The 24,444-nt window shown below is 40.7% G+C and overlaps 1 protein-coding gene across 2 annotated transcripts in view; it reads left to right on the forward strand.

The window, feature by feature from the left end:
• The first annotated feature begins 332 nt into the window (after positions 1 to 332).
• ramp1 (receptor activity modifying protein 1) overlaps positions 333 to 24,444 on the forward strand; it is a 48,897-nt gene continuing 24,785 nt past the window's right edge. The window contains exon 1 of one of the 2 annotated variants that reach the window (XM_058653297.1): positions 333 to 783. In XM_058653297.1, coding sequence (XP_058509280.1) covers positions 726 to 783 — 58 coding nt within the window. In that variant the 5' untranslated portion in view covers positions 333 to 725. The remainder of the gene's footprint in view (positions 784 to 24,444) is intronic. The other variant, XM_058653287.1, reaches the window with a different exon arrangement.

Here is a 24,444-nt window from a genome sequence, read left to right on the forward strand (position 1 = left end):
ATACGCACACCGCAGCTGGGGCCCACGAAACCATCCAGTCTCAATATTGCGTTGACCCTACACACAGGAAATTAAGTTTCACTTCACGCTGTCATCTTTCATACCACGATAATAAAAATACATAAAATTGAAATATAACAAAGAATGTGAAGTTTGGTATGCATCCAATTTAAACCCAGCTTTTAAAAAGAAAAACACCTCAGTCTCCTTCATCCAAATCACCCTCACACACTTCCTGCACTATAATCTCTACGTGGGTCTGTCCCGCGTCCACGGCGCTCACCCACAGGCGTGTCTTCGCAGTGATAAAGACAGTGGACCATTTCCTCCCACCGGTCCCAGGCCGGCGCCTCCCGTTGCGCACAGCACAGCGCGGCGCAGCGCAGTTGCCAACACTTCGCCAAGCGCACTTAGGATTTTTTTTTTTTCACCAAGCCACAGATCATCTGCGTGGACAAGCAGCTCCAGTTTCATGGATGACAGTGTTTCAGTGCAGTTGAGGTACAGCAGGAGGAAGAGGGACGAGTCTTGCGCAGTTTTACGCAAGGTGTGAAGCAGCTGCAGATGAGCTGACAGTCACTAACATCCGGACAGCTGCATTACGTGGATTTCTTCAGCAGCTGTCACTCATGGTGTCCTTACCTTTTCCACTTTGAGCCGCAGTAAGTTTCTCTCCAGCTTCGCGTTCCTCCCCAAACTTCGGTCAGCGGATCATTTTTGACAGGATGGGATCTCAGCCCGGGGCATCTCTCTACAAACAGACGCTTCTGTGGTTCATTGTAGGTGAGTCCTGGTTACACACTCTCAAGTGTCTTCTGTGAGGAAAAGAGATAAACCCCTGCAAAGTCACTTCAAACTAATTAGAAACAAAAAACCTGTTCACGGTGGCTTAATGAAATTGGAACACTTACAAGTGCATTACTGCTCCAGAGAAGCGTGTGATTGAGGAAATCAGATGATTACAATCATATACATACACTTTATCCTCTCTTAGTTTATCATTATAATTTTAGTTTAGTATTATTTGTCAGTGAATTTATCAGTTTTTTTTCACACACATTTGGAAAGTGATGTGTTTTCAGGGTGGAAGTGTTTACAACCAGGGAAGCTGAGAGAGAGAGAGAGAAAAGCTACTGTTGACACAGGTTTTCTGCCCAATCTGTGTAGATTAGAAGAAGCTTTGAGTTAATTTTACACCAGTGAATGACACTGGAAGTTCTCCTCTTTTATTTCTGTTTTATTATTATTATCTCCACAACTGTCTTGTCCTCAGATTGTATACGACTGCATTCCTTTCTGTTTGGGAAATAGGAAAATAAACTGTTAAACTGAATCTCCCTGCATGTTTAATTACAATTAACAATGCAATTTACAATTTTCTAGTCACACAAGGAAGTTCTGAGTATTTATATCCAGTTGAGCAGTTGAAATACACATTATACAAACAACAAACCTCAGTATAGTATATATACTACAGTACACGCACAGATATGACGTGATGCACAGGAATGCTTCCTGTGCTCGTTGCTGGCTCCGTGTACAGAGAGAGAAAGTTATGACTCATCACAGCAGCAACAGGTCGCCTCATTACTGTTTTGCCACATTGTCATTATAACATCGAGGCAGTAAATGCATCCGTCTAGGACACTTTTCTGGTTTTACACTGAGCATGAGACAAGTAGATGAACATCTGAGCTGTTTTGTTGTTGTTGTTGTTGTTCATGGCAGAAGTCTATTTTTAATTCTCTCTGGTAATGTTTTGGCCAGTGAGTTATGAATGGATGAAGTGACTTTATAGGGAGATTGGCACAGGAGAGACTCTGTAATCCTCCTCTCCTGACACGATCGTCTTTCATTCTACGGCTTGGTATTCAATTTGAATCCATTTGGAGTATTTCAGGCATGTTACTTACTCCACTGTGGTGAAATGACAAAATTGAAAGGGGGGAAAAAAATGTTGAGGAATGACTCAGGGGAAAACATCTGGCAGCAATGACAGTTTGACTGGATGACTGAATATCGCATAAGCAATCAAAATGGCTGATGCGGTGCACTCCAGCTAAAATGTGAGGCTCACAGTGGGTCATGGGATGTCGTCGGCTCAGTCCCGACATTACAAGAGTGGGTGGGCTGTAACTGTGATAAAGCCGTGAGTGTCGGGACTTTGTTACAGGCTTTTAATCATCAAGTCTTCATTCAGAGCCTCAGAAACGTTATTGAAAGAAAAGCTCAAGTTAATTAACTTTGGTTGGAGGGCTTCGTTTCAGAGTCAAACAGGCTTTTCTAAAATCCTTCTGATTTAAAGGGTCATTTCAGAGTCTTTCAAGTCTGGCTTTGTAACATACTCACATGCTTTATGTAGATGGAGACTTACCGGTCATTCTTCTCCTTGTGCTCACTCCCGACAAATTGATTCCTATAGCTGAAGCTGATATGGGACTGCAGGCTTAATGAGCAAACATTTTTGACAATGCTTTGACATTAGTTTTAATTACAAACTACATGCTTAGAATTCCTCTAAAGGTTTGTTTCAAAAACCTTCATAGATGTCCCTTAAAACATCCCTGAACAAACCTACATGTGAACACTGAGGTGTATCCCTCACCCTGGTTAAACAGCGGGGGGGAAAATAGTCCAGGGAACCACAACAATTTTTGTACAATAAGGGCTGAACATACAGAGGATATGCTCTGGATTTGGCTTCACTCTGACTCCCAAGGCTATTTAATTTGGGGCAAAATGAATATAGCAGGGATTCTGTTCAATCACAGTCTTTGAGTCTTTGAGACTTTGAAATTCAGTACAATTTTATTTGTACGGCGCCAAATCACAACATACATTATCTATCAAGGCACTGTACGTAGTTAAGCATAAACCACTAGGCATCAGTGGAGAGAAAAACCAGAAATCTCTGTCAGAACCAGACTCAAAAATGTGCAGCCACCTGCCTCGACCGGTTGTGGTGAAAGGAAAAATGGGGGACGGAGGAAGGGGAGACAAGAGGACAAGAATGTAACATCAAATGACTTGTTTACTAATTCAAAATGGTATCAGGTGTTACAGATAAGGCTGCAAATGAGTCACATTGTACACATTTTTGTTTGTGTTACAAACCCAGGTCTTCTTGCTGTTTTTACTGCAGTAATCTAGAGAATATGCATGCTTGGACTTGGAAGTACCGGTTTCTGACTATGTCCCTTCTGCTTTGACTACGAAGCATGTTTTCATGGTGTGAAGGTCTCGAGGGAGAAGCTCCATAAATGAGTGTAGAGAGAGAGTCATTCTAACAAGCGAGAGAGAGATAATTAAGGTAGGTGGGGCAGAATAGTGAAGATTTTAATAAAGGCTATATATCTGTGTCTATTGCACAGTTTGTGTGTCCATGTGGGTTTCTGTGTGTGTCCTTCAAGACAGACTCACTTACTAATTAGATAGATGAGGAATAAGGAATGAAACTGGTTTTGATATTAGATAACTTCCTTCGTACACTTCCTCTCCCTAGTGACTCTTCCTTCCTCCCTTCCTGCTGTGAGAGTTCCTCTGGGGGAGGAGTGAATACAGGAACATTGTAATAACGCCGTTAATGCTTAAATGAGGTACTTTCCACAAGCCAGACCCACTAAATACAGGGAATTGAACTAATGACCTGTGGGCGGGGTCATGCTTATGAACTGCAGCAAAGGTTGTAGCTTTTGAAATCGGCCTGTGGTGCAGTTAGCTGCAACAAAAGAAGTATTGGCGACTGATGTCCAATCAATGTGTGCTCGCCAGTGGAAGAATCACTTCCAGCTTTGCTTTAAAGATCATATTTCATGCTCCTTTGAAAGCATTAGTGAGCCGTTGGGAGGAGAGAGGGGTTTAAGTAAGGTCTGCTGAGTGTCTGGCCTCGTCCATTCTAATCCAGACTGGGAGCAAGTCTTTCAAATTAGTTGTAGATCATTGGTAATGCTCGGGGACATCATCCACTGCCTGTCTTGTCACAATTACTTTGGTAATGGACAAACCACCCATTGTGTGTGAGCGTGTGTTTCATGAGAGGCAGCGAGTTAATACTGCATAAACCTCAATTTCTGCAATCCTTTCACCGCAGAATACTGATACTGAATCTGTATTACCGGTACATCTCCATTACCAACATCTCTTCCAGTGGTTAACTGTCCAAAAAAACCATTAGGATAAGGTTAAGATTGAGCAATTGAAACATGTGATTAGGGAAATTAACTTTGTCATTATTAGAGTGGAATTATAATAATTGGTTATTTGTCCTCTTGGGGCACAACGCTGAGAAATATCTGACTCTTCTGCTGCTAAATGCTGCACTTGTGTTCGCCAACTATTCACTCTCACATTTACAGACAATTTAAAGCATACAATTCAACTCTGCATATCTTTTGGACTGAGGGAGGAAACGAGAACCCAGAAAAAAAAACCCACTCGGGTTCGTGAACTCGGTTCTTCTTGCTGCAAACCACTACACCAACTGTGTGGCTCCTACATCTTTACTACCATTTTTTTTTTTAAATGAAATCACCGCATAAACTCAAACATGGGCTTGTATGAAGTATATAAATAGTCTTGGAGATACATGTGTGATGTGTCATATTTTGTCAGTGAGGAGTTAAGTTGAAAGATTTTATTGAAGGCAGCTCAGATCAGAGGAGAACGGAGACAATGCCTGACATCTGAGCAGTGAGACGTCGTCACAGATTCTCGTGAGCAGCGTGCCAGGTCTGATACATATAGTTAGTAAGCCTTCAGATAGTGTATCAGGTCCAGATGCCTGGCGCCTTGGTAACTATAGAGGGAACCTTGAAAGGTGCCTAGTTTGTGTCTTATTATATGTTCTGGCTGCTAATATTGTACACCAGATGTGGTTATAAGAAGTTGTGACTGATTAAACTTAAAGTTTAAATGTTCTCTCACAATATTTAGCCTCATTTCTGTTTCTAATTTGATGTTTGTGGCTCATGCATGGAATATTGCTTACGTTCTGTAATTTGATGGTGGTCTGAGTCTGTGTTATTGGTTCTTTGTCATAGATAAAGTGGGAGATTGACAGAGATGCAGAGATGACTACAGTGAGTTAGGAAGAATGAACTGGTGTCCGAGGGCAATTTTGGAACTATTAACTTTGTTTTCATATGTTTTTAGATTTTAGATTTTTGATATTTTTGATATGAGCATGTCAAGAGAGCTCTTGACGCTCCACATCCTTGTGTGAAGTCTCAGGGAAGAACTTGGGAGGAGTGAAACTGTCAGTCACCCAGAGAGATGTTAGCGAGTTATAGGTTGAGAAATAAGGAAATATGTCAATTAATGAATTAAACAGAACACGCTCACAGAATTTGAGAGTCTCCTAGTGACCCTGAAACCACAGAGCCCCTGAGAGTGTATCAGTTGTACTGTACAGCATTTATTTATTTATATTTTAATATTAAAAATGGCCTCAGAAACCATCAACATACACCCGTCCTGCTGCAAATCTAAGACATCAGCTCATTCTCAGATTTGCAGCGCATTTATCTGGGCTGTTGCTCTCATACATTACATTTAACCTTACATAATGAGCCTGTTGCACTGGTTTATTCAACCAGGTTTTCTTTTCTCTTTTCTTGGCATTTCTGCCTCACGGAACATACATGACATGTCTAAGAGGTTGTGTGTGTAGGATCAAAGCCCACGACATCAAGAGCTCAGGGTATTAAGCTATATCCAAATGCCTAACAGGCTTTCTTTTTTCACCAGACTGATTAAAATAGTAACACACTGATATTTATAGCAGTGACCTGCAGGGATGAGTGACTGAGGCACAGAAACATACAGTATGTTTCTTCTTTTTAGTCAGGAAATGTCTCCCACTGTTACCACTCAACATAAGATTATAAGGCTGTCTAATGTTACAGAGATAATAGATAGAAATGATGTCTTTAAATTGTTTAAATCATTGTTGCGGCAAAATTTAAAGGAGCTGTATGTAAGAAATTAAAACATAAAAAAGTCACAACATTACCATGATATATCATCAGAGATTAAGGAAACATGTTGAATTAAAAATACTGGCTTTACTGAGAACAACGTTACAGCCAGTTTATTTGCAATTTAAAATGTGATTTACAGCCAGCAGATTTTGTTTTTGTTGTGGGAAAAAAAGTATAATTGCAACTTCATAGATTTGTCCTTTGGGTCGTGCACAGTGGCGGTCGCAGGTCTTTGAAACAGGGGAAGCTCATTTCAGGCCCAGTTATTTATACATAAATTCTACAAACTAACAGCGAGAACAAGCAAACGCCATAATTATGTAAAACTGAGATGCTATAATAGTGTTTTTATTTACACAAACGACCAGCTATTTGTCTGCAGACTTCCCTCGCAAAATCCACACAGACAGGACTGACGCAGAAAAGGCTCCGCTGTCCTGTATGTTTCAGCAACACTGTCAATCAAAAACACTCAAAAATCCACTGCTCCATAGACTCCGATTGAAGCTGAGCTTCTTCGGAAGTGATGTTATTGCCTGAGTTGAGTTCACCTTCACAGACATTTAATCTTCTTAACTAATCGCAGACCACAATCTCATTTCCAGCATTTTATATCAATTTTACAGAACTAATATGTAACACCCTCATCACCGGTCACTCATTAATTGTGCGTTCACAACAATAAGACTCCAGATCACAAGACATTACAAGAATTTACCTACAGTATATGCTGTATGTTGTACACGTACTGGATCAGGCGTATAAACCGAAAGTTAATCTCTCGCAGTGTATCAAGGTATGTGCTTAAACAGCTCGTTCAAATTCCCTCCAGCTTAATACACATTAAATAATAAATATAGCATTGTAGGCTAAGGATTTCTTCTTCTTCTGCACAGATCATTTTGAGGTCATGGCTTTGAACTACTGACCTTTTACTCCTCCGCTCTGTTTGTGACATTTGCTTCCGATTCCCAAGACCGTGCACCATTTTGCACCGTGATCCCGCTGCGAGCTCCGCGGAGTGGATTTCACAGCGTGTTTATCTGAAATACTCCTCTCTTATAAGTTGCATTTTAAAAACAGCCCATGGAGGAAATTTATATAGGCTCCTGTGTATAGGTAGCATCTGATAAATGGCAATTGCAGCATGAATTACATGCTGGGGCTCAAGTGAATATGCCTTCCATCAGCGTTTTGTATTTATTTACTTATTTATGTTGTTGCTGTGCTCCGTGATGTGTGAAGAGAGAAATGCTGTACTTTGTGTACACTGACATTTGAAATAAAAACATGCATTTGCCAATCATGGATTCGTACATAAAAATCTGCCGTGGAGCGGAGAAAACCTCAACAAAGTGTTGTTAAGATGAAGGGTGATTACACACACTGTCGTTGTGGCTCATTTGTCTGCATCATACTGTGTGTTTGACAGTTAAATCCACTTTTCAAAAGGGAAGACAGATTTGAGAGGCAGTTTCCAGGAAAAAAAACACATTTCTATTGCTGTGAAGGCTCTTAATTCTCTCCCCCCTATTATTATAATCATGATACAGTATCCCCTGTTTTATAGCTGGTCATGACCAGTCTGCATGTTTTTGTTTTTGCTTGTACATGCATGTGCAATGCTGTAACCCAGTTTTCGCAGTCACGCCTCAGCAGCTAATGAGCAGCAGTGGGGCACTGCTAGTTAGTGAAGCATGTGTGAATATGCATGTGTATATTGTGTGTGTGTGTGTGTGTGTGTGTGTGTGTGTTCTGCTGATCGTGGCATAGCCATTAGCAATTATCCAGGCGCCTTTGAGACAACAAGGATTTCAGGACCTGGGTTGTGGACATCACACTATGCGACACACATACACACACACACATTATCATATGCTGTTGTATACTTGGCAGCCACTCTCAGACAATTGGAGTGTCACACACACACACACACACACACACAGATACACACAATACAAAAGCAGCCTCACACATTGCACCCCTGTATGTGTGAACACAATTATGAGGAGCGTCACTGTGAGTCACACATGCTCTCCTGTGTCACTGCAGTGCCCTTGAGGCAAGACACCCAGCGCTCGGTTGATGTCAAGGGTGTCAAAAGAGGCTGTAGTTGTGTATAAGCACACACTAGTGTAATTAAAGGCAGTAACCTGAGTGGCATGTATACAATTGTGATATGTGAACTAATCCTGTGGCTGTGTTTTGCTTAATGCAGCTTTACGCAAAGGTGAAATACTGTAGAAGCTGCAGCTCCCGCTGCCCCAGACAGCTCCGCCCCTGACGGAAAGTGAATACTAAATGACGCGGTATCGTAACATAAGTTCATATGTTTTTCAACATGTCCAGTCCCAGATGGAGTCTGTGTCTATTATTGCTGTCGGAGCTTCCTACGAAGCCATAAACACTAAAGAGCCCCACAGGAAACGTGTGAAAGTTGTCCAAATAAAACTTTAAACTGACCATAAATGGACATTTAAGTACGTGTGCGTCCAGTGCCCTCACCCAAACTGACTGAAGGTGCATAAATACATTCATGAGTGCACATTTAAATAAGATAAGTGGATAAATGTCACATGAAGCGAAAAAAATATGCAGCACTAAAGAAAAACACCAGTGAATCTTTTTTTTTTTTTACCACAACCAAATTCACATCTGGTTTATACATCCGTCCATAATCTATACTACTTAATCCTGGGTCACAGTGGGAGCTGCAGTCAATCCCTGCTGACAACGGGTGAGAGACGAGTTTCCAAGACGACATACAGAGACAAACAACTGTTTACAGTGACACTGTATCTCAAGTCTGCATGGGTTTGGACTAAGAGAACCAACAGGAAACAAAGCACACATGTGGAGAACATGCAGCCACACTGTAGTGGGGGAAATGCATGTAGAATTAAGCATCAGTTCAGTTTATTTTTCATCATTTCATTTTCTATGGAGACATGAAAGCAGATACAAATCTGTACTCTGTCTCGATAAAAGGCGAATGACAGGGATTAATTATCTAACAAACATTTATGCTCCAGTAACAACACAGCACACCCTCCTGACTAAAGCAGCAGGATAAGCGTCATAGCAGCCTAGATACTGTTCAAAGTAATTAAAGAAAGACAACACTTTTAATTTTCTTTCTTGTCAATTTAGTTGTTCGACACTCACACGAATGTGAAATGCCGGGAAAACTGTGAGGAAATGTCTTCAAATTTGGTGGAATGATTCACTTTGGTGACGGTGTTTTCTAGTCTCGTACTTGGCATTTTAAAAACTATTGTTCATGTTTGACTGCAGTACATGAACATTCTACAGACATGGAAATACATTACATCACAGATGGAGTTAAGTTTCCTGTTAAAAGGATCAGACATATTAATCTGTTCAGTTATCTCGTGTCAGTCAACTGAAACTCCTACAAATTTAAACGACCATTTTGCGAGCATGTAATCTGAAGCGTGTCAGTCCTGTATGAACAGATTACAGGCGGAAACCTGATCGTCTGATTAAAATTTTAGGTCTTGACCTTTGCGGATGAATGTGAGGAGGACGAAAGAGAACGACTGATTGGAGGACCTCCAGAGTGCTGGTTGGGGGAGAGACTTAGGGCCACAGATAGGAAAGCATCATCACATGACAGAGGCACACAGTGTGAGGTTATACATGACAGGTCTTTATTTCTGCAATTATGCATTATGCATTCATTAATAACGTGTCATGCTGTCGTCTTTCAAGCTCTATTCACACTGCAGTGTTCAATTAAATTATACTTTCTAATAATTTAATACCCCACCACACGTCTGCTCTCTTTCCTACCCCTCTTCACTTTTTGACAAATAGTATCACACTGGTTTTGTATGGAAGAGTATTAGGGCCACATGTAAAAAAAAAAAATAAAAACAGCATGAATTCTGAGATTTAAGTCCCAATTCTGAGAAAGAAGTCAGAATTCTGGGATTAAAGGCAGAATTCTGAGATTAAAGAAAAAGTCAGAATTCTGGGATTCAAGCCAGAATTCTGAGAAAGAAGTCAGAATTATGAGAAAAAAGTCAGAATGAGAAAAAAGTCAGATTTATGAGATTAAAGAAAAAATCATAATTCTGAGATTAAAGAAAAAATCATAATTCTGAGATTAAAGAAAAAATCATAATTCTGAGATTAAAGAATAAATCAGAAGAGATTAAAGTCAGAATTCTGAGATGAAAGGAAAAAATCAGAATTATGACTTTAATCACAGTAAATTTCTTTCATCTTTTTTTCATAAGAATTTTGCAAGTGTGGCTACTGAGCCATGCCATGCAGACATCCAACACTTATTCTCTGTCTCTCTCATCCTACTGTTCTGTGGTCATGTCAAGTGAGACAGACAGAGAGACAGACAGAGAGACGGACAGAGAGACAGAGATCTCAGCTTGTGTGTGGCAGTGGCTTTGCTGGCTATGAAGTGCCACTGGCAGAGCGGCAGAGCTGGCTCGGTATCATTGCTCTGATGGGATAACGAGACAAAGACAGAGCAACAAGCAGCTTTTGTGTTTCCACTGTGGAATTAAAAGATTGGAGCCCGGGATCTTTGCTCACATTAAAACCAAACCGATCTGAAAATCCACTCTTACCGTCACTGTGATGTAATCATTCATGAGACGGACTGTTTGCTGTGAGTAAGTTAAACCTGAGGCTCCTTTGTAGGAATGTGACTCTACAGAACCTCCTTCATGTCCTCGGGGTCTCAGCTGTTGAAACAAACAACAATGGGCAGAGGAGGATTTATGCCGTCTTTTTGGTTTTAAGGCAGAATACAAGAACACTGGATTCATCTGAGCTGTTTCTCTTGAGTTGACATAATGTATACCTCTATTTTTTTATGGCCTCTGTAGACACCAAGTGCACAGCAGGGAGCTTACATGGGAATCAGTACAGAGGTTTGCTATTTAAACTGCTCTTTAAAACCCAATTAAAACTAATTAGCAATAAAGCAGCCTTGTTGGAGAAAGTTATGTCTAATATTAGATGTGTTGCAGTGTGAAATGGCTGTTGGCATCAAAATAAATATTTTCAAACAATGAGTTTGAGATGTGAGGAATTAATTCAAACACATTAGTCAGAAGATAATGAAGTGATATACACACGGCAGCAGCAACAGCAGGGGCAGCGGCAGCAGCTCTGTGATTCCACTCGTACTTTGGCCACTTAATAAGTCCTCCACTGCACCATTGGAGTGGATGAGTGGTTCAGTTATAGCAGCTGCAGGCTGTGCTGTGACATGGGGCGAGACAACCATCAGGCCCTCGGACTCACTCCCACCCGAAACATTTTTAATCAGCCCATGAACTGAGTGAACATGGCAGTTTTCCATCAGCGAAAGTAAAGCTCTCTAATCCCCAAACTACTGCTGATTCAGAGAGCAGCCAAGATCATACTGTATTGTCCCAAAGGAAGACTTTGACAGGGATATACTCAGTGACCTTGAGCATCCTGGTAGTTTTTCTTATTAAAATGCAATTTCTTTACGAGAAATGTTGACGTGGGAGTGATCCTGCTTGCCGTGTGTCCTCCAGGTGTCCTCTTAACCAGATGCTGTCATGTACCACCAGTGCCAACTCAAAAAAGTCATGTTATAGACAATAACAAACTTGAAAGAGACTGACCATGCTGAGGATAAGTTTCAGAGTTAGCTTTAGCTGCCAATTCTTTTGTACCATTTGAATCCCCGAGTAACGAAGGACAGATCGTTATTGACACAATCTATCCCAAGATTCAGTGAATATTAAGAGATGGACTTTTGAAAGGTGAAAAAACACTTTCTCTCACTCAGTCATTGTTTACTTCTTTATTGTCCACATGAGGGTCGCGGGGGATGCTGGGGTCAATCCCAGCTGACATAGGACAAAAGGTGGGTTACACCCTGGACAGATCATCGCACAGTCAGGGACACTCATCATCATTAAACTATTTCTATTTGTGTGTTCAACATGGTGCGGTATTGTTTGGAATGGTAAAGTCCTGGGTCAGGCTTGCGTTTCATGTAGCGTGACATTGTACCTGTGCGACAACAGCGAATAATGACATCACAGACAATACAACAATGCAATGGACAACAATGGAGGACATCCAGCAAAGACGTCAAGCTTTGTATGAGAATAGACTGCGGGCGTTTGCCTCGAGTTCCATAGGACATTTACACCGATCACAAGGGAGTGATGCCAGCCTATCAGCTGACTGTCGCTGGTGCAGCCGTTCTAACTGTAACGTACCATTTTACTCTGGTACCCCAAGGGAATGATACCAAAGAATGGATCGGTTGGGGCCCGGTTATTTTGGTACAATTCCGAATGGAAATATGAAAAAATATGTACCGTACTGTGCCAAACTGAACCGAACCGTTACACTCGGTGGAAACATGGCATTAGATGGCTCTGTCCCTAGGATGCTCCCTGGATTAGCCACTAGCCACTCTGATCTAGAAAGGTCAAGGCTGAGGAGGTGCAAGAGGCAGCGATGTGAGGCAGCATTGGTGAGGCAAGAAATTGAGTGAGGTATTGTTATTTAAATTAACTGCCTTGTTGTGACAGTGGCTGCGTTTGGAGCGCGACTAATAGATTGCGATCAGCTGGTTGTCAGCTGGGTGTATGACTATCGTGTCCTGCATGAACTAACGCAAAGCTCCATCTTACAGGCAAAAAAGCCTTAAAACTAAATTTTGTTCAGCTAGTTAGGGGTTCTGTGACTTGCGGTTTGTGATCTGTACCTTGTCCTGCCGTGGCTCTGTTGCTAGGCGACTGTGGTAATGGGGTAGGGAAATTCCCCAAGGAGCCTGAATGGTACCTGCCTTCACATGTCAGGTCGACTGTGTCCTCTGAAGGATGCAGCCCATAAATTGGGATAAGTGACCCAGCCAAGTTGAACTGTTTGACAGGTATATTGTGAAGAGGAAATGTGGATTTTGACAGATGAAGAGATTGTGGGTAGAAATTCTGTTATCACAGCAACAAATCTAAAGTCACCTTTTAGCTTATGCAGGGAGTGAGGCGGTGTTAATGAACAGGAGATTGCGGTGCTACATTAAAATTAATGCTGGTCACATTTGGGCAACTTTCTGACGTAAGTGTGGTTCAGCTGAATCCTCTTGTTCTCATCTCTCCTCCCTCATAATAAGCAGATTCAGCCACACCAACTTATCATCTGCTGCATTAAGGTTAAAAAGCAGAATACTGGCTAAGCACATTCTCAGTTTGTGTCTCTTACACTGAATTTTTTTTGAATATGAATCAGAGTGTAAATTTGTTTGCATGGGGCCCATTGGAAACGTGATGATTTGGGCTCTTAGAGCCACTTTGGACACAAGCATCTTTCAAATGAGAAAATGTGATGCAAATCTAAGTCTTCACATTATTATAGGGCTGAGAAGCAACACACACACACACACACACACACTGCAGAGCGTTTCAGAGGAGAGCTGCTTGCTCTGTTACAGTCCATCTACTCACTTTCATAGGAACATAATGTGCTTCTAATGACTGTCAAAGCTCAAATAGACTCCCCGTCCTCCCAGCAGAGTGAGTGAAAGTCAGACAGCAGCTTTCCATGGCTGGTTAACTCTGACTCTACCTGTGACCTAAATCTCCCCCTGGCTGTAACCTTAACAACATAACCCACTTCAGGAAAACGTGTGGGGAAAAAATGGACTTGAATCCAGATTCCGAGCAGACCAATGCCACCAAAAATAGGGTCATTATAGTCTGTGGCATCACCTTGACATTATAGGGAGGAAGTATAGCATGTAATTCAAGTCCGTCTCTCTCTCTCTCTCTCCTTCCGTCTAAATTACCCTGACAGGGCTATAGCCATTTGCCTCGCCTCAGTGGCTTCACCAGCCTCTGTACTCACCTCTAATCAAACCTCCCTTGATACTCACTCACAGCATTCATGGACGCAAGTGTACTATGCATTCCCTGAGATTGTGTGTGTGTGTGTGTGTGTGCGTGTGTGTGTGTGTGTACACTAATTGACTCAGCTGCCTCATGTCTACTCTCCTCTGCTGGCTGTTACAAATTCTCTCCCTTTGTCTGTCTATTCTCTCAGGGACCAAAGTGGACGTACTGCGCACTCTCACACATCCTTTATACTGTATATGATGCAGGTGTTTGCTGAACTATACACACACACACATCAAATCTGTAACTCTTTTCATTTGTGTCCGCTCTCCAGCTGTTTTCCTCAGACTGCGAGCACACGCAAACAAGACACGTTGCTTCGTCAAATTCAGCGACGCCATTCCTCTCGAGGTTCCAAACATCAATATACACTCATGACTGTTCCCTCCCTCCCTCGCTCTGAGTCCTTGTCCGGAGTTTATAAATCAGTCCCCGTGTGCCTCTCACACGCTGCCTTGCTCACTGATCGTCCAGTGCTTGTCCCCAAGTGTGTCCTAATTTACAGTATTTGCATTGTCTGAGTTTAGACATCTTCAGCATCACTATCGTCACGAGGACCTTTACCAGCTTTGGTTTGCCTCTTCCGTCAGTGACCAGTTCACACAACGGCCATGTTGACTGGACACAGTCGGAAGACGGCAGGTGAAAATAATCAGTTGAGCTCCATTTAAGCTTCCTCGGCTTCAGCGTCGGACTACACGGTTGGTGTAGTGGTTAGCGCTTCTTGCTCTCCCCCGTGTGAGCGTTGTCGGTTGTCGCTCAGGACACGACGTGTTCTAGTGATATCTAGTGTCTTCTCCAGGCGGATTTTTATTTACTTGTCATTGACAGCAGTTGGCAACAGTGCCAAACAATCTCCAAAGACAAGAGTATGATGATGACAACGATGAGGACAGGGACCGTGAATGTCAGCGCATGAGAGAGAGAGAGAGAGGTGGGACTTTGACAGCGTCATTTTCCCAAAGTAGTGAATTCTTTGTCTATACGAGATTTCAGGTCGGTGTGGACGAAACATCAATACAATAAAATAAAATTTAAAAAAAATAAAAACATAAAAAATATAAAAAATATTGGAGCGCACAGAGACTTGAGGTTACCAATTCTGCTCAAAACAATAGACAAATCTATGAGGAGCTACAATTCTTCTATAAACAGAATTTGCAGGATGTAAATGAACATTTTAATTGTGAATATATGAGCCATACTGTTGTTATCAGTGAAGCCAGTAATTCAATGCATGCCTTAATCTTGGATGACGTATCATGGTCATTTTTGACCGGATATAATACTTAATTTCTTATAGACAGTTATTTCCTTTACGTATAGACAACTGCGTTCATTATTTAATTTGCCTGTGTGTGTATGTGCTTATAGGGAAACATCTGATCCAACCACTGCTGTCGTTTTTTCAAACGAGTTACATGCGATAAATCAGTGGTCGAGTAATACATAATACGCTTTTTTCAGCCTGAGACCGATTGTTTCCTCGGACTTAAAAGAACTATTTAATGATATGATTTATTTCTTGAGGCTAATTGATTGGATGTAAATGCAGGTTGTGTAATATAATCAAATTTAACCGAGGCAATTGACGGGAATGTCTTCCTTGAACATCGGCGGAAAAGAGTCACATCGCGTTAGCATATGTTAACGCTCCTTATCTCGCTCCCTCTGGTCTTTGCAGATAACGTGCGCCACAGTGAGGTTGCAGCTCGCCCTGTTGTTGTGTGGCTTTTTATCTACATTAATTGTATGCTATTATTACCAGAGAGACAGTCAGGGCAGACCTCGGGCTTCACTGAAAGCTCTGCCTGCTTTAATGATTAGCTGGTGATAGATGAGGCTCAACTTGTCAGAGATATGCAACACCTATTCAGCGATTGTCACAATGCACAGTGGTTATGTGCAGGGGTGGCAAGGCATGTGGGGGGGGGGGGGGGGGGGGGGGATGTTGACTTGCCAAGTTTGTTTGCAGTGCACAAAGGAAGCGAGAGATGAGTCATTATTCTATCAATAAGGAGTTGTGGGGAACATGTTTTGAAACCCTGTTGTTCAGTGTGCTTATTAAACCAAGAGAATGAATGGACTTTAAACATATGCAGCGTTGTTTTTAAAAATATACAGCGTACAATGTGCAAAACTGGCAAAGACCTATACTTCTTTTTTTGTATTTCCATTATGTCTTTCTTGCAAACAACAATAAAACATTAAGATGATTGAAATAAAATAAAGACACCTTCTGAAACCTTTAATACCGAGTGTATCGCAGATGACACTTTGCATTACTGTAATTACGCGACGGTTATTACATTCACGCTGTTGCAGGAAGCCCGCCAAACAGTGCCTTTGGTGCCAGAAAGGGGAAAACGTCCACATTTCAATAAAAATTTTAAATTGTTAATACACTATTTTAACATGCAGTAAATTGTAAATAACTACCAGATTTTGAAAGTTATTCTGGAAAAATGGGCAAAAGCACTTACTCAGAGGATAATTTCTGGCCCTTTTATGGTTAAAATAAGCAAAAAAGGGTTAAAAGGTTCATTTGGATTGCAGCAGCCATTTGAAACTCTGCTTGCATATATCCCCTTCAAGGGTAGGAATGTGTTTTAAATTTGTATTTTGTATGCTATCTTTATTTTCCAAAGTTTGATTTCAGCCCCGTATTTCAACACATAGTATATTTGAATGAGAATAAGTGTACATCAGTTGGGTAAACATGGAGTGGGTGCCAGTTCCTGTGTTTGAGCCTGAAGCTGCTGCTTCAGATGTACCATGACAGATAAGAAACACCTGCAGCAGGTCGTCAAATAAGTCAATTTTCTGGAATTGGAGAGACATCGACTCAAAAATCTCTCCACAACATTGAGGGAGACCCACTCGCTGGACACGACAACACTCTGTTCACCACCACCTTCTCCTTAAGAAGTCCAACAGGCTGAAAAACAACCTTTACCCCGAGCTACGGACAAACTGCTGAACCGATAAATAAGTCAGTGCCACCTATACTGTCACAACAGCTGCAGGGAAGTTGATGTACTCTATGTGACTAAATGTGTGACTTCTGAACTTACACTGGCCGTTGGTTATACAACATATAAGTTTGTCCTGGATCTGCCACAGTAGCAGTGTGGATGCAGGGTATTCACACATCCTGCTGTTTCATGTAAGAAGAGATAAGCTGTAGATTCACTAGTTTATCAATTGGAAAAAACAATACACGTGCCTTCGACTGATGTGTAAGACACTCTTTTCTCACTATCCCGCTCTCTCTCCCTCTGCCTTTTAAAGTGACATGTGCATGGAAGTCATTATACGCGTCTTAATGCCTTGTAATGAGTTTTCTGCCGAGCTTAATGTACCGTGTTTCTTCTTCGAATGCAGCAAGCTGTGCCGCCACTCTATGTACACCAGAGACGGTCCATCATGTGCTCTACTGAGCACTCCATGAAAAAATTTACTTCTGGTCATCATTTTATGAAAACATGGCGATTCACTTCTGTAGATTGGCTAGTTAGGGCATCAATTTAATATCTATTTTTTAAATAATTAATTATATCACATTCAAAGCCATTTGTTTACTGTTGTTTATCTCGGCTCATCCATGCAGGTTAATTCTTACCTTCCTTGTAACAAAGCTAGCTATTTGCAGAGCTGTAATGGCCTCAGTGCGGAGAGTTACAGACGACTGAGGGACTACTGTGTGCAGCAGTCACTGGCAATTGTTAACATCAAAGCAGAAGTGAACACAGCACAAAAAAAAATTAAGCATAATTGTATGAAGAATGAAAAACTGAGGCATTTTTAAAACCTAAGGTAGTTACACTTTAGTCATGTAACATTAAATTGATGAAGTCTTTGCAATTCCACGTCTGGCACAATAATAGTCACCCCCCCCCCACAATTTATTATTAATGTTTAAATTGATCTGTTTTTCCACCCCAGTCGCCAGGATCATTCCTACAAACCACCGACGTGTGTGTGTGTGTGAGTGTGTGAGCTCCTGTTTTCAAACCAAAATGACATGCATTATTGAAATAGTCTATTGACATGCATATCAACATGATGATATGTTGATGTCCATTTAAAGTGCTCATGGCACCTTTGATGTACAGTTAATGAGGAATTGATGATGATTTCCTGGCTTTTAAATCACAGAGAGTCTTTTTTTTTTTTAAGTTTAGGGAACAAACACTTATAGGGAAAATATATCACATACCTGCATTACATTTTTAATTTCAGTTCTGAGCTTATCATTTTTTTTCCTTAAATGAACTTTATGGCATGTTTATTACTGATTTCTGTGTGTTATAAAATGCACTCACTTCTCGTGGCCTTGCTGTGAGTGAATCTCTTTGTATCCCCTCTTATGTTGAGCCCACCTGGGTAGCGACAGGCTTTATTCTCGCTCAATGGCTTTACGTTGTTGTCTTTCAAGTCACACATTGTTGACTTAATAATAACATGTTTCCACGAGCGAAGGTTAAGCTTCAAGGTCATCAAGGTCATGTTTTTTTTAGTAATATATTAATTTTGCTTTATAAAAATGTTTTGATTGTGAAGTATTTATCTATGTTACAGAAGAGTATCAGGGCCATATGTAGAAAAAAAAACAATAAAACAGCATGAATTCTGAGATTAAAGTTAGAATTCATGGAGAAAAAAAGGTTGTTTTTTTTCTCAGAATTAATATTAATTTTTTCTTTCTTTCAATTCTTTTATTACATGTGGCCCGAATACTCTTCCGTACCATGTCCATATCAACACAGACACTTTTATTTTGAAATTCTGCGAAAACCACCACTCCCAAACAGTTGCTTTCCCCCCTAAAACCTGCCACACTCGATACTCACTGGCCCCCAGGTCATTTGAGTTTGAGAGCGCTGCTTTAAGGGATGTTGTTCGCTGTGATCTGTGCGATCTGCACAAACACGGGCAGCAGAGGTGAAAGAGGAAATCATTAATTTGCGTTTGTGTGTGATTGTGAGTGACAGCGCTGGAGGCAAAGCTGTAATTCGGGGCATCGCGACTGTCATTCCTCTCCTCTGATTCATCCCAGACATACGGCACTCGCTGAGGATGACTCATTTTAGTCCAACTGAATTTATTCACATGTGATAAACAGCAATTTCTGACATATTTAATATCTTTTGTCTCACGTAGCACTGTCGGTAAAATCGGTGGGTATAATCATTTACCTCATTTAGTGAGAGAAGCAGCAGCCCTTTGGAGTTGGCATTATTAATTTCCACATCACTGACTCTCATAAATCCAAAAAAAGGAGTCTGACATTTCAGTGTTGCTTGTTGTCACAGGATTATAGTCCAACAAGTTCTCCTGACATCAGCTTTTCATGCATTTCAGCTCAGAGAGAGAGACAGAGAGAAAGCTGCAGCTATCGATTTAAATTCTGTGCGAGTCTCATCAGATGTTAACATTCATTCCACAAAGGTGAGGGTGCAATAACTCTTCAGATCAGGGGTCAGTTACCAGGAGGTGGCAGTCTAATCATCACGGAGAAAAAAAAAGAAAAAAAGACAATTGCCAAACAGCCTGCCCTGGTGATTTGTGCCATTTTCTGTGCTGAAATAATAAATGAAGAGGTGCTGATGCATCTGAATGCAAAGATGACTGAGCGAGACAAAGACAGTACATCGTTGTCAACAGCTGAGTGGAATCCTGACATCGGTAGACCAAACATTTCTCATGTATTAAAAAATGCATCCAACCATATGATGGCGGCAGCTCGGCAGCATTGATTGATCACACCGCTTCACTGCCCCGTGAAGCTGAAAAATTCAAAGTCTGCTCAAAAACGGAGTTCAAATCCGAGTTTGGGTGATTCCTGTCGCATGTGAAGAGAAAGCTGCAGTTACAGCAGGTGCATTAACCATAAACACACAGTACTGTGCTTGGCGACACACAATTATATCATGAAATTACAACATTCCCTCATTTTCTTTGTGTAACGTACAAGTGGAAAATGATGGAATTAGATTTGTGTCAATATTTTCAAACAACATTTTTTGAAACGCAAATAAAATATCGATTTAATTATTCAAAAATATTGTATTTTATTGTTTGAAAATACACACTGAGTTTTGCAGCGACAGCTCAATGAATGCAGTCAGGGGCTTGGAGTGGCTGTCTGTTTGGAATTCGTTCCCCAAGTTTTCCCCGTGGACATCCGACAAAATAAATGCAAGTCTGTGACTATTTCCGGTCCAAAACTCAGTAGCCAATCAGCAGGCAGCTTCCTAAGGCACGCCCCATGTTTAGAATCGCAAACCAAAAAAACCCACGTTGTGAAGAGCAGATCAAGGAGCGTATTTTCACACAATAAAATGCAATATTTTTGAATGATTAAATCGATATTTTATTTGCAATGATGGTAGAGGTTTCCAAGGTGTGGGAGAGTTTGTGTAGCTTTCTAAAATATTCATTAAAAACCTGTGTAGCTTTAGAGGATTTAAACTGTGCGGCAAGAGAGACGAGAAGAGCCACAGCTCTCTTTTTCAACTATCCACTCCAGGAATTAAGATGATTTATGGCTAAAAAAGAAAAGGGAAAAGTGTTTTAAAGTCAAAGAAGTGGGTGTTTTGATGTTAGGCTGGGTGTTGGGTTTGCGGCAGGCAAAAATACTTCAGATCAAAAGCCAAACACGAAGACTTCCTTCTCCATGAGAATGATGTCAGTGTCAGAGAGAGAGGGAGGGAGACAGAACAGTGGCAGAGAGCAGGATGCAGGTCTCATTTTGCAAATATCAGATCTGATTGCCAAATTAGTCTTAACCTCTGACAGAAAACAGCTGCCTGCCTCTGTTGGCTGGCTGTCACTTTGCAGAGTGTGAGTGTCAACAGTCTGACTCTGACTCTTTGGATCTGATGCCAGAGAAGCACAATGCACAGCAGAGAATTCATTATTTGTGAGGCACTTTATTCGTTTGAAAGTGCATTTACCCCCGACATTTACTGCATGCGTTTAGTGTATGGGTTAATTAATGTGTCAGGTCTGATTTTAATGTCTATCTGTTAAACGTCGATGAAAACCGGGACTACAGTCCTCCAGGGTTACAAGGTAACGCTAAGGTTTTCAAACTCTTGAGTCAGTGAGACATTTTGAATTCAATTAAATGATTAATCCAAGTGCTGAACTTGATCAATTCCAAAAAATATCTGTATTTTACTAGAATTTACATCCAGAACCCCTCTGAGAGACATTAGTGACCGCCACACTGGGAAGAAAATGGAGTGTTATTATTTTGTTTTCCATAATGTGCGTGCGGCTGGAGAACAGATGGGACTGGAACATATTTCATCTTTCAGATGTCATCATCTTTGCTGCACTTAGATACAGAGAGAAGTATAATATTTTGTTTTGTTTTAAAACAGAGCTACTATATCTTATATATAAAGTGTGGTCTTTGTCATTAGTCGTGCCTAAAATCTTTGTGAGAAGAGGAGTGGGCTTTGAAGTGAAAGTGACAGGATTGACAATTATTAATTATTCTAGACTGCGCAAAAAAGAGAGACTAATGTTTCCTCCTCTGTAGCAAAAATCCTCACAATCTGCTTCATCGTGGCGTCATTAAACAGAACTCTGTGATTTGCATTTTTCTCTGAGGACAGCATTTAGTAGTCGACCCCCTGCTGAGTTTCTGCATTACTGTGAGATTCTAGCCCGTGTTCAGACTAAAGAGAAGAGCACTGAAGACTGAACACAAATCTATTTTTACTCCCAATTCTCTGTCACTGTTGTCGGTTTCTGTTTTGAATTGTAATTTTCCAGCTAAATTTGACCACGTGTCCCGTCCTAATTTTAACATTCCCAGCTGAGCCCAGAGCTCTTCAATATTTTGCTTGGAATTACAGAGAAAAAAAAAAACCACGTTTTACATAATAATTAATCATCGCTGTATTATTCACATTGTTCCTCTGACAGTGGTCATTTTTTCCCTTTACTTTTTTTTGCTGAGCCCCACGTTTTACCTCATTCGAGTGCTTCTGTTGAAAGAAAATCTCATTTAATTTCAAAAGAGGGAAAAACTTCTACGAATTTAGAAAAGAAAAGAAGTGTTAAATTAAGTCGTGCAACTATGACCGATCATGAATCGTCACTGAGAGCCATGTGTTCAGAAAGGAGTCAAAAGAAGCTGTGAAGTCTCATTCGTTTCCCCCCGCTTCATCCATATTCAGACCTTGATTTTTATCTGACTTGAATCTCGTTATCCGCTGCACGCCTGCTGCATTCTGCTCTCAATAATCACTTTAAATTTGCAGTTTCTAAACTTAAAACTTTAATTTGTGTCTCATCTTAACCTATTTGCTTTTATACTGTACTCAATCATGCAGAGTTTCGTCTGTTCAAGGAAAAAAAAAAACTTACAGTTCAAACACAAGTGAGAAAAATGAAATTTTTTTGGGCCAAAACCATTTTTTCCCATTTGCTACATTTAATTTGAGCATAAAATTAAAAGTATAAGTTGTTTTTGTTTCTTCTATTGAGACTGGGAAACAAACGATGACATAATGAACCTTTCTTTTTTCATTTTCCCATTCTTGATTCTCAATTGAACATTGAAAGAATGAACGATACAATAAAGAAATAACAATAGAGTTATTTGCCCCTCCCACGTCCAATATTGGACGCACATTCAAGAAACCACTTTCAGACGTAAATTTACACCAGGTCTGGTGCAGTCACAAAAATCTGTGAGTTTTTGGGGCATGGAAAAGCCCTCAATCAACTAACTTTAATTTGGCGGAAAAAATTCAGCTCACACCGTCTCGCTCTCCCTCTCTCTGACAACAGGAAGTGAACAGGTGAACATATTAACTTGATATCCCCGTACTCAGTATGACCACATAATAAATGACATCCTAACCAAAACAAACACCACCAAAGAACAACAATCAATATCCCTTCACCTTCTTACCAATAGAAAATCAACACCTACTAATTGATTCCTGGCTCCTACAATTCATGTTCATGCCATCCATCCATCTACCACCATATACCATTTATCCCTCGAGGGTTGTGGGGATGCTGAGCTGAACCATTCCTCGCTGACACAGCTGAAGAGGTATAGAGTTCACTCTGGTCACCACATCACCCTCTGTTTGACCTTCTTTGTTATGAAGCTAAACCTAAATGTGATGAGATTGGCTGTGAACGATGCTAAACACTGCTGCGGCTTTGGAAACAATACAATAATTCTGATCTTCTGCCTCATGCAATACAAGCAAAGTGGTGGAACAAACCTCCCCAATGCAGCTCGGTAATGTAAAGTGAATGAGAAGCATTTCATTTGATGCCTCCGCCACATACTAAATGGTCTGTTAAGAGGGCAATGTAGTGTAAATAGAGAGTGAGTTGTGTGAAACGGTTGTAACACACATATTTCTACACACTCACAGACATTAAAAACACACATTTGTGTTGTTGGCACAAAGAAACAAATAGATAATTTCTTTTTCATCCCGCTTTCTATCAGGGTTTGGTGTCTTATGACGATGATTAGAAAGAAAAACAGCAACTCTTTCAAACAGAATCCCACACACATAAACACAGCATGAAAACAGCCCCCTGAAGCTATCTGTGCAGTGCATTGTGGGAGAGGCCCCCACAGAGGAGAGCAGAGAGAGGAGAGGAGACGAGGGCAGCATGTGCAAGGTTGAAGGTCGCCCACTATCTTCTTCCAGGAATAAGCATGCATTATACCTGCACAAGTATGCATTCATGTATTTACATCTTATTGAATCCGACACTTATTGAATTGACTGTGAGCGTTCACAGCAGGAACCTCGGTGCATGGATCAAGTCAGGTCAAGTTGAGTCAAGTTCATGAGCCCAGTGTGATGTACAGCATCACAGTGGGCTTCACTGTAATGCATAACACGGACAAACTTCACAAAAAACAGCCTTTAGACCAAAAAGTCACGTAATTTTAGAGCTAAGATTTATTTTATGTAACGGATGACTGAAATCAGTCGTAAATTTTACTGTAATTTTACTTTTTTGTACTTCACTACATTTTAAATCACATCCGTTACTTTATGACGACAGGTGAATTGGTGCTAATTAAGGTGAGAAAGTTGTGACCTTTGACCCATTTTGACTGATACATTATGTGTTAACATGTTTTATTTTGTCAGATTTGCCTTTAATTAAAAACAATTCATGTGAGATGTGTCCCCTTGTGCTTTTTGCACGACACAAGAAAGAACCTTTACTCAAGCTAAGCACAGATTTCAGCATTAGTGTCTTTGCGAGTAAATTTGCAGACTATGTTATGGGTCAGATGTAATGATTGTAATTATATTTAAAACGCAATCTCGACTCTGAAACAACAAATGCAAGGAATCAAAAGAGAGGATTTTATGTAACAAGGTACTTTCTTTAAATTGCAATAATTCTGTAATTGAATAAGTCACCTTTTAAAGTAAATTGGAGCAGACACAAATCAGACAGCCCTAGAGTGCATGTCAGTATACCCCGACATGCATGTGCAGCATCACTCAGATTAAAAAAAAAGTGGC

Source organism: Solea solea, chromosome 2 (assembly GCF_958295425.1).
Source record: "Solea solea chromosome 2, fSolSol10.1, whole genome shotgun sequence".
NCBI lineage: Eukaryota > Metazoa > Chordata > Actinopteri > Pleuronectiformes > Soleidae > Solea > Solea solea.